This window comes from Hylaeus volcanicus, chromosome 3, assembly GCF_026283585.1.
Source record: "Hylaeus volcanicus isolate JK05 chromosome 3, UHH_iyHylVolc1.0_haploid, whole genome shotgun sequence".
NCBI lineage: Eukaryota > Metazoa > Arthropoda > Insecta > Hymenoptera > Colletidae > Hylaeus > Hylaeus volcanicus.
Genome location: NC_071978.1, coordinates 2,272,513 through 2,284,632, shown reverse-complemented (window position 1 = coordinate 2,284,632; position 12,120 = coordinate 2,272,513). Strand labels below are relative to the sequence as shown.

The 12,120-nt window shown below is 35.4% G+C and overlaps 1 protein-coding gene across 11 annotated transcripts in view; it reads left to right on the top strand.

The window, feature by feature from the left end:
- Window positions 1–12,120, top strand: part of LOC128873897 (glutamate-gated chloride channel) — a 50,967-nt gene that overhangs the window by 18,984 nt on the left and 19,863 nt on the right. For 4 of the 11 annotated variants that reach the window (XM_054117890.1, XM_054117886.1, XM_054117895.1 and 1 more), the window contains one exon: window positions 5,646–5,713. The exons of the other annotated variants lie outside the window; for them this stretch is intronic. In XM_054117890.1, coding sequence (XP_053973865.1) covers window positions 5,646–5,713 — 68 coding nt within the window. The remainder of the gene's footprint in view (window positions 1–5,645; window positions 5,714–12,120) is intronic. 11 annotated transcript variants of the gene reach the window in all.

Genomic DNA, 12,120 nt, shown 5'->3' with positions numbered 1-12,120 from the left:
CACACACACACACACACACACACACACACACACACACACACACACACCCGCACATGAAACACGCAAACGCACACTCAAATGTATTATACAGACTCGGCCGCTAACTTATTCTTTAATCCCTTATTGCATAATCAATTATATGCGGTATGTCTCTTCCGTGCTGCTATATATATTACACATACATGTATCCAGTCTATGTCAGTATCGCAAAGAGTGTCATCTATTATACAGGGTGGCCCACGTAACTCTCAACAGCTCAATATCTCGGAAACTATACCATCGATTTTAAAGTTCTTGGTCATAAATTGCATGGATCTAAAGGGCCTTTCTAACTACGTAAACGTGAAGTGGCTCCCCCTTCCCCTTTACGGGGGGCAGGGCGAGGGTACCTTTATAATTTTAAATGGAACCCCCTATAAAACGTCGCATATTTAGATTATACGGGAAAGAGCAAGTAAATTTTGTTTGAAACATTTTTTTGTCGCACAGATGAATGCACAGATTTTTTCGAAGATCGAACAATACACTCCATGTTTAGCTCTTTGCGGTTTGTATTATCGTCAGCGTTTCGTTCCAGCTGCTCCGCACGCACTTAGCCATTTTCACCTATACAGCTTACCAATATTTTCATATCATGGTATTTAACCAAATGTTTATGATAATATGTATATATATATATGCAGGAAAAACTAATTCAACCGGTAACCAGCGCCAATCCAGATAGAATTGATCTCTCGATGAAACGCCATTTTTCCCCTCGATAAAACGCAATGGTTATCCCAGCAACAGATTTTTTGTTATCGTTCAAGATTTGAGTCAATATTTGTCCATGAACTTGTTAGCTTAAACTCAGTTGCCGAGAGGAATAACAAAAATATTTATTACGAAAATGTTTTAAATCTATAAACACGAATGTATTTATATTTCTGCGATAACGTTGTAGATATTTTTACGAATTTTAGGCTGCCAGCCGAAGTGTTATGTGTAAGTGTTAATTTTTCGGCGCTGGTCAACCATCCCGATCGTGGGTTATCGGGTAAAATTCGTCACCTATCTCTTTCATAGCTAGTATATTTTTTATTGTCGTTTGTAGATATTTAAATCATTGTACAATCATTGTAATTTCTTTTTCTTCGTACCTGAAAAAATTGTTTGCTCGCTAACGCTCTTACTATAATATACCTTTATATTTATTGCACAATGTCTCGTAGGTATTACCGTACATCTTAATAGCTTTACTTCGATCAATTAAAGTTAATACATTTTTCTAAATCTTTCTTTACTTTCGCTTAAGGATCACTCTTTTCGATATATTTGTTTACGTTATGAAGTATATCTACGATTAAATTTATTAAATAAGGAACAAAACTGATCTCCGGCTCACCTGTCGATCGTAACGATGAACAAAATTGAATAGAACAGTAACGAAAGTCATCGCAAGTGCGAAGACATTTATCGATGTCATCCAGACCATAATTTTTCTTATGGAACTTTCACGAAAAAGTTTCATACTTTAGCAAACCCAAATTACTGACATATCAATCAAGTCTGTTGCAATGACAGAAGATTGAATTTTTACGAAAATTTCAAAGACGATACGAAAGATTTGGAATGAATCGATTATACTCGGTAATAAATTGCAAGTAATTAGATTAAACTAAATAATTTTTAAAGGTTTTCATAAAAAAGATTCCTTTTCGTAACGTTCAACAACTACAGCATACCATATAATCTTCATGCTTTAATTTCGGAAGGTAATCGTCACTCCCCCTTGGTTCTCTACCGACATCACCAATTTTGTATACATATTTTGTTTACAGCAGAAGTTGCGTTAAATTTTTGTAATTACTCCTCGCTCTGATACTCGCGCGAATACACACTGTTTACCTATGGTATATCGTAACTTACTTCTGCGACGGATTAGGGACACGAAAACAATGGAAATGTTTATATAAACTTGTGCCCTGTTCGACCTTGTTTCCTTACGGAAAGTTTATATAACGAAAATAGAAAACATAATGCTTCTCAATCCATCGATAGAATCCTGTTAATTAACGAACATTGTTGCCAGTGTCACGCAGTCGAATAACCACAATTAGAATCCATAATTATCGAGTTAATGAACTATTGAATTAAAGATGCACAACCATACGTTATCTCGAAAATTATTCGTTAATATTTGGTTCAAAACTTGCAGATAAATCACGTTTCTGTTAAATCACGTTAAAAACAATATACACAGTGGACCACTTAAAACAGAACATGTGAATATCTTCCTTGGATTTGGAGACACTAAATTAAAATGCTTTCAACAAAATTTAAAATGTGCACGTGTCACCTGATTTCTCAATTTTACAAATACTCTAGCTGCTCCCCATCTTCCAAGTTGGACAACATCTAAAATAAAACAAAACATAACAACTAAAATAAACCATGTATAATCGCTAACAACGTTTGCTAAACTATTGTACCGCCAGAGAGGACATCGAAATGCTGAAGGTTAAACGCTTTCATCACACTTCATCGCCGATTGGGACGTAAACATTTTATATCTCGAAATAAAGAGAAATGGACTTGTATCACTTCCCCGACGAACGGCTACACTGCCTGGATACTCAACTGAAATTAAACATCATCCAATATTGTTTGAAATTGGTCGTTGACCTGTTAATTTTCCATCGAGGAAAATAGGCTCCATTACATTATTGGTAATTGTTTCTGTGCACGTATCTCTATCGGATTGTTCTATAATTTATTTATCAGTACGAACGTTCTGCAAGCATTTCACTCCACTGCAGGTTTACCTTGAATTAAGGTTTTATATTCAACGAGTAAAACGTTTTATGAACGAGAACAAATAAAAACATCGTAGTTGCGAATCAATGAAATTGATTCTAACAAAAGTTCTTCGTTGAATAGGAAAAATGAAACGGGCTTTTTACTTTGTTCAGAAATGTTATATTCAACGAGTCAAACATTTTATCGAGTCTAATTATTAAAAAGAGAGTAATATTAATATTACTTTCTAATTAATTCGATTAAACATAATTAAAATTATGCTTACAAATTTTAAGCGGAGAAATTGTCTCTTTCTTAGGGTAAGGTCGCATTCCAGGAAGTTTAGAATCCATTGGTTCAGAGTATTTGAGTTTTCTTTCCTTTTTATTCCATTCTCGACAACCGTCGTTTTGGTTGGATGTACCTGGGGTCGAAAACTCCGTCTCGCGGGTTTACGAGAGCAATGAAATTCACGTTGCACGGTCCGAGGAGTTTCAACGATTAATTAGCACTCGCATCGCTCGCAAAGAGTAACGAAGCACAGATTTGATTCCGCCGAAAATCAGACGATATCGGTTCTCGATTACTCGATGGATCAATAATTATTTATAACTGAACGAAATTTTAGATCGAAATTGTATCGACAAATTATTTCAATTATACTGTTTGGTGCCAAAGCAAGGGAGACTACTGTATCAAAAAGGTCATTTCTCATTCTAACGCAATAATTGATTTTTCGTCGAAGCGCCTCTACGGAATAAAGATTAGTTTTATACGCTACGCGGCAACTGTTTGACCTTTAAATGTCATTACAAATACCGTAAAATGTAATACATATTTCATCGGTCACGTTATACATTTGTACACGTACCTGTCTCTGAAATGGTGATACGCTGAATTTGGCATTGCATTTATACGAATTTCTACAATATTGTCCCCATTATAAGGGTATATAAGCTGCGCTAAGTAATTGACCTCAGGATAAAACTCAGTCGTGATTATACTTCAGATTTTTATGTACTTATAGGAAATTTGAATGCGCAAGAAACTACCAAAGTACCAATTATTAAAGGAAAATAAAAAGCGTGAAATATGAAAAATATACTTGTATCAACTGAATTTTGTCTACACTGTTTGAAATGACACTTGTTTAAAATAAATACCATTATTCTATGTTCTATTCTATTCTAAACTACGATTGAATTAAAAAAAAAAAAAAAAGTTAATTTGACAAAAAGGCTAAATTACAACGTTTTTTTCCATAATGGACGGGTGACTACTTAATTTTATCCCTAACTGTACTTTCTGAGATAGGCTAACATTAATAAAGTTTTTATTTCCGTTCATGTGCCTTTAATAAATCAAAATACAATTCGGTACTCGCTAATGGTATCGGTAATATTTCTAAACTATTGAAAAATGATGTTTCATTTGATCCGCTGATAATCGGTACCTCTTCACTTACTACAGTTATGTGTAAAATAATTGCTATCCGTAAAAGTGTATGTGCATTAGCATGTCATTTTACAGCAATATTTTCGATATTTTTTAAGAAGTTAGCTGCGATGCTAACGAAATGTGCAGCGGAGTAATCTTATCCAAAGGATACGGCTTACATCCGGAAGCTTCGGTTAGTTGTCAGAAATTCCAAAAGGGTGATGAAACGTAAAAAATGGATACCGAATGAAAATATCTTTTCCGACAACTGTTGCCGAACACTCTGTACATCTACCACAACCTACGGTCACCGCCACAAGTTACTCCTCATTTCCAACTTCACTCGTTGCTTGTTTTCAGAGAAGCGTAATCGTCGCAAATGGGTTTATCGTATAAGCAAAAAAAACCCGTTTTCGCGGGATCGGCGAACCAGCGAAGCGTGCGAGACCAGCCCAGTGACACTTTTCTTATACATTCGCTCAGAAGAATTCAACCCCCCATATCACGATCCCAAGCCTCTCGCCCTCTTCGTTCATAGTTCCTCCATACTAGTCGAAAAACCAGTCACGATTTTACTTACGTCATTTTCAAATGAAAATAACCCTCTTTTTATGAAAGTATTAAGTTGTCTCAAATGTTTATTTTATTTGATCAGTAAGTAGTACATACGCAATATTTTATGTTTCATGTTGAAGCAGTGAACTGTACACGATCCGTTTTACTTCATTACTGGTATGACGTCAACTTCTAACAGATAAGGTTGTCTCTTTATAAGAAGACTGGCACACAAGACAATTGAGTGCAAGTCACAAAAGAAACTTTTGGGACACCCTAGTATAATAACTGACGATCGCGAATACCGTCGTCTGACAGCCAGTCGTTAAAACGACGACGTATTTCGAAAAAAAAAAAATGAAGTTACGACATTTTGAAATGGCTGATTTTTTGTATAGTGATGAATTGCATGTTAGCGAATAAGAAAAAAATATTACGAAACATACGAGACGTCAGACGCGCAAAATACTGTAACTTCATGCACGTCCTTATGTTCCGCAATATTTTTTTCTTATTCGCTAACGTGCAATTAATCGCCATACCAAAAATCAGCCATTTGAACACAATTTCCGTTCTTTTTTCAAAATATGTCGTCGTTGTAACGACTGCCAGACGAATGTTTCCGTGATCGTCAGTTATACTTTCATAAAAAGAAAGCTTATTTTCGCTTGAAAATGACGCAAGTAAAATCGTCGCTGGCTCTCTGGCTGTACCGTGTATCCCGGTTTAACAGCGAAAGGAAAAATGATAAACAAACAAACAACACAGCAAAAAAAAAAAAAAGAACTACAAAAAATAAAACTATGCAAATCTCGGTACACGGTAACTGATTTAATTAATCGATTTGTTTTGTTCTGTTCCGGTCGACCTATTAGATCTCCCGACAATTGTGATGGTCAACATCTTTCTCCGATCGATCAGCAAAATAGATGATTATAAGATGGTGAGTGCAATATAAGTAATCATGAACAAGGCCTATATACGATCTGTATATCCACACATTGTGTATATCTATTAACGTCACGTGTATATGATGCCGTAAGACTTGCACTTGTTTGTACTTGTATTTGTATTACGTGTCTATATGTATGTACAGGGTGTCCGGCTTGACTCGACCGCCTTGAATATATATTCCGTTGCTTTCGATGATACGAAGAAATGTTCGGAGGAGGAAACGGCGAATGTTGCGATTGGCAAATATTTTCCTTAAAATCGTATTTTCCGAAATTTTGAGATTGTCCATCTTTTCTTTTCCTTCTTTTTGTTTTTTCAAATAGGATTACGCATGTTTGTCGCTGCGGTGTTGTTATCGACGTCAGGATTAGAATAATTAAATGTGGCGATATGACCTTTGAATGACCTTGGACGCGGAAAATCTAGGATCACGCGAACACAGGTGTACGTAATCGTGATAGGTGAGAGAAAATTCTCAAAATGGTGATTGCTAATGCCTGTTCGCGATAAATAAGATCGCCAGCAGTTGTATATCTTCTAATTAAATTGACTAATCACAATTACGTGTACAATTTACGAGGTTTAATCACATTCACATTTCAATCACATTACAATTAGGTTGCTATCGAATTACGTCATTTAAACTTGACAATTAGCTCAATTGCTAATTACCGTGATCATGTATGTAATTGAATTACAACGTGGTTGAAATGCAACACAATTGAAATGCAGCTCTATATTAAAAATACATAAATAATAACATATTCATCGTCGATAATTGCATTTTTATATTTGAATTCTACGCGTAAAATTTGATATTCGAATAATTAATATGAGAGACTTTACTGCAGTAGTAGTGTAGTTATATACGTACACCTATAGTAACGAAGGATGGTCTAATATTTAGTTGGGTGTCCTTTATGTTTGGTGACATGGCGTAAACATAGTCACGTTCGGGCATAGTAATAAATAAATATAAAATAAAATTTTTTATATAATCAATGCTGATCTTTTTCCACTTATCTTCTAAACGTTTTTTTTAAATTCGTTTATCGATGTAATCGACGTTTGGATAATTCGTTCCATACGTGTTCAATAAGATTAAGTTTATAGTAGGACACCAAATTTTAGATATTGATCAAGATCATTCTTTGATTTTTAAAAAATTGAGTTTTCACTTTAGAGAAAAACTTTCTGTACATTTTCCATAGGGTTCCATGAGGTCCTCAACGAACAAAACTTTCAATCCAAAATCGCCTCTTTCGATAATTTTATATTTTGTAAAAATTCTTCATCTAACGACACGCAGTTTCCCATCGCAATAATAGAAATTCATTACAGGATCTGTAATTCATTACGTATCTATATCGCATAATATCTCGTATTTGGTAACAGATAGAACAAAATTGTTTAGACGAAAGTTGTACAGTATGAAAACGTCCAGAAAACTGCGAATATAGTTCGTATGCAGCGGGTAGCGGGTAGATTTACGGTGACGTAAGATTACGTCTGACGTTTTTTCGTGCCGTTGAAAGCAATGGAAAGTTTCGAGATGGGTCGTGCCAAAATGGGACACCCCGTGTATACGTACGCGAAACGCTTCGCGTGCATACGTCTAAATGTCTACATTCTCCATTACGCCGCGCTGAACAGTGGATGTGTGCTATCAAGTCGCACCTCGTTGATTTTCTCGATGTCGTTGACTGTCATGTTACTATTCTACATAATCGGCATATGTCTCTCTGTTATGTTACGTTGACTGTACGAACGTTCGATTGACTGTGCGTTGCAACCTCGTCTCTCTGTGCCTTGTTGGAATATCTTTGCCTAGAGAACGGGAAAGAAAAGAGGCGTGACGGATAATTAAACGGATGCAAACAGACTCGACCCGTGAATGCTTTCTTGTTCCAACATTCGTTTGATCATTCCTGCCAGGACCATGCCTGGGGCAGCGATGGAATACAAAGCCCGTAATCTATATTCTTTGCGATAAACGTATGCGTAAATATGGACGAACTCCGCAGCCTTGTAAAAAAGATGATCACCTCGATTATTTTCAGAAAAACCGAGTCGGTGAAATCGTTTTGGAACATTATAGAACTTAAAATGCTAGTTTTAAGTTACGAAGGACGAAGGATGTTCGGCAGCTCCGAAATTCCGATTCTTTGGACACCCTAAGAGAAGCTTTGAGCTCTTTTTATTATCAGCTATAGTAGTTTTTCAAAGTGAAAACACTTTTTTAATTTATATCTTTAATTTAGAGCAAGTATAATCATTATTGTTGAATTTGTGAACATTTATCATGGTCCTGGTGTCAGGATACGTGTGAAATCACGTCTCATCAATGTACACGATCTCTCAATTTGCTCGATCTTTATCCATCTCGAAAATATCAAAAGAGTGGCTTGTAAACAAGTAATGAACTCCTAAATTCACGCAATCAACGTTTATTACGTTATTTTACTCTTGTTTTACAAGTGTCGCAGTCGAATTAATTAAACGTTTCACACCTTGTGCTGGTGTATTAGTTCGTTAAACGAATATTTTTACTCCTCTCGTGTCTCCGAATTTATTATCCTGTCGTCACAGTCGATGTATATCCGTGATAAACGACATACAACATTTGAAGAAAAATGTTCGTCTCATGCATAAACAATAGTATAAATACACGTACTGGGGCGTGTCATTTTAAAGCAATATTTTTCTTCCAAGTGCTGATTGAAGAACTGATAGTAGACGATACAATAAAAATTTTCGTGAAAAATAGAAATTTTAATCTCGATTACAGACTTGGCTCATTTCAAGACGAACACAATGATCCATACTTGAAGATCATTCAAGGTGACAGGCTGACTGTACAGCTATATGAAATATAGCAAAATTTCTTCTTAGTTAATTCATTTGTGTGTAATACAAATACAAATACAAATACAAATACAATTTTTGAATTCAAATAATCCTGCATCGAGATATCATGTTCACCGCTTAGGCTTCTTTCATTTACAGCTGTTGATTGAGTGCCACCTATAAAATGTACTATTTCAGTAACATTAATTAAAAAAAATTGTGCTCTCAAATACTTTGTGATTAAATGTCAGACGCTTTTATTACTTCGTGTCGTATATTTTTCTCGAAAAAAAAAAATCGTAAATATCACCTTTTTTTTCACAATTTCGATGATAGGGTTCCTTTAATGCAACTGTTTAGATTGTTTTGAAAGTTAAATCTTTTTCTATATTTTTCCCACAACTGATACGTGGATCAGATCTTTTTTTAAAAAAAAAAAGAGCAAAGAGACGAATTTAACATTTAACATTATTCGACACTTATGTTGAGACTAGTAAACATTTATCATTTAATCATTTATCATTTTACGTAGACAAGCCTCTCTGTTGATAATTTCGATAACGTCGTGTGATCTCGACGAACGAAATTCAACGTTCGCTGCCATAACATCGCAAGCATGTGGTTGAGTCTGACGGCGATGATGTTAGAATCAACTTCATCGCGCATCCAACGCGTACCGTCGCGTCGGTGGTGTTCTTTTCAAAGGTGATTCGATCGTTTGCCCTCGCTTCTCTAACGTCGTATCGCAGAGCATGATGGAACGGTGACCTCTCGCGTGAACACCTTTTTCTCAACAGCGCGCAGTGGACAAAACTGCCGATCTAGGTGGACAAAAACTGAAAAACGGCCGCTGGGTGTCGGTAGAGGAATAATAGGACTTGGAGAAAACCAGACAAGGTGTTATTTGTTATATTTTCATTGGTATTTATTTCAATAGTAACCGTTGCTTGATAATAATCATTTTGAATCCCGAGTACAAGAAAGGTATGGGTAATTATAGAGAACAGGTACATCCTCTCCGATTTCGATGATTTTTCAATATGTTGTAGAAATCAACATTGTGAATAACTTTTTCCTATACATATAATCGTCGCTCGGCCTTGGTTTCCGAGATATTTGCAAAATATCATTGCTACTACTACAATGAATATTGCGTATAGCTACGCGTCTGTGGCAGCGTGTGTGTAAGCGTTCAGTCGTCGATTGTTTTGAAACCCGAGCCGATCAGCGAATGATAGCTGACGCATACAGACTCACAGTCGCGTATGTGTATTCCGAGCGTAAACAATCGACGACTGAACGCTTACAATACACACGCTGTCACAGACGCGTAGTTATACGCAATATTCATTGTTGTAGCAGCAATGGTATTTTACAAATATCTCGGAAACTAAGGCCGAGCGACGGTTATATGTATAGAAAAAAGTTGTTCAAAATGTTGATTTCTACAACATATTTAAAAATCATCGAAATCGGTGAGGATGTACCTGTTCTCTATAATTACCAGAAACAATGTAGAATATTTAATGCTATTTAAAAATCTTACTTACTCTTTGAACGTGCAAATCGTTGTATTTCGGCTGAGAGAGAATATTTTGAATAAACAAAATGATTATATCAAGATTTTCTAGCTAGTTCTGTTATTTTTAAAGCAATTCCGGTTATTTTTCGGACAGAGGGCTATAACAAACTATTCGAAAATTAGCTATCGAAAAGTGCGTAACATGCTCTGAATAGAAATGGTACCAAGACATAGAAGTGGCGCTATTGTAACCAAATACATCGCTTTTTTTATCAATATTCCTTGTTAAACATGTTTTTATTGACTGAAAACTGGTCAATTTAATGAAAAATATGAATTTATAGGAAGCGCTAGCATAGGTTTTTGTGTAGTTATGCATTGAGCTGCACGGATTAATTTACAACGAGTTATATAGTTTATGCTGAAAAGCAAGTTCTCGTAGTGTTGAATACGAAATTTGTTAGTCGGATTATAACTCGGATTATAACTCGTGAGTTTCACTCATTCTTCTTACTTTACATTAACCATACCAATAATCGACGAATAACTAAATTACTAAAACGTAACTTATAAGTGAAAAAATTAATTCAGGTTTATGAAAACATCCGTATTATTCGTATTTGATACGAAATTAACGTTAAGTAGAGGAAAGTTCTTCATTCAAAGTTTTGTCCAGCTAGATCGATGGATTTGCCTAGTGCGCAACATATCGGCTGCCATCGACGACATTTGATATACTCGAAATTGTAGTTTTTCGTTTTTACTCGAATGTACTATCGAACAATATGTCGACATTGTACGTAATTTAACTTTAGACGCGAAAGCAACCATGAATAGAAACGCGTGTTATTAAACTGTTCGCGTTTCGATCACACTGGCACGCGTCCAGTGTTGGGCAAATTTTGTTTCGAACAACGAACGAATAATAACGAATACATATTCGAACCAGATTTATTCGAATACGATTCGATTTGTTTTTCGAAAGATCTTGGCGACGAATGGAACAGCTCGAATGGAAATTTGTTCGAATAAAATTTTATTCGAATCCAATTTCGATGTGTTTCCCTTCGTGAACGATAGCAAAACGATAACCCTTAAAAATTAATATATGAAACTAATATAAATTGAAAATGTAGTACAAGACTTGATATCGTTCCCGAAGAGGACCACACACCGAGTGGTCGAAACGTGAACAGTCTGACAAGACACGTTTTATATTTATGTACCGAGGTCTAACAAGGAGAGTGCAACAAATCTTCGAGTCATTTATTTAGTTGTAACTGTGCATACCGCTAAATTTTGTCTTTCATTTTACAAAAGCGTAGTACTAACTACAAGAATAGAAACTCGACACTTTTTTTCGATATTTATGGACGAAGTTTCATTACTACATTAACACTTTAACTACTGCACCTTAACTACTCCATTTAAAAAGAGTTTCGAATTCAGAAGAGGATTTCTGCATCAGCAAATATTAATAATAAATGATACGTTAATTTCTACGTATTGTTACTAGGTGTAACAAAAGCCTTACCTCAAATTGAGCTTTGTATGTGGACTACATCGATGGGTACTGAAGTTAAGAAGCCTAGTTATAGGCTCCAGGTACATAAACTGCTGAAGCTTCGAACACTACCCCACGACGTACAATTTCCACAATCATACCTCGCAATTATTCTTACAAGAACCATACTTTAACGAAGTAATGAAATTTCGATCACTTTTAAATATCCAAGAAGGTATTATTAGGTTGTCCGAAAAGTTTCTTTCGCTTTATTAATAAGTAATACATGCACAATAGTTTGTGTTTTATGTTATATTACTGAATTGTGCACGATTCGTTTTGCTCCATTATTGTTACAACATGAATATCTACGAATAATCGAGTGCAACTCGCGAAAGAAACTTTCGGGACAACCTAATATTTCGTAAATATCCAAAAAGGTATCGAATGTCTACGTATATACTACTTTTTTCGTAAAAAGAATCACGAAATCTACCAGTACGCAAAGTTTCAACTACAGGGT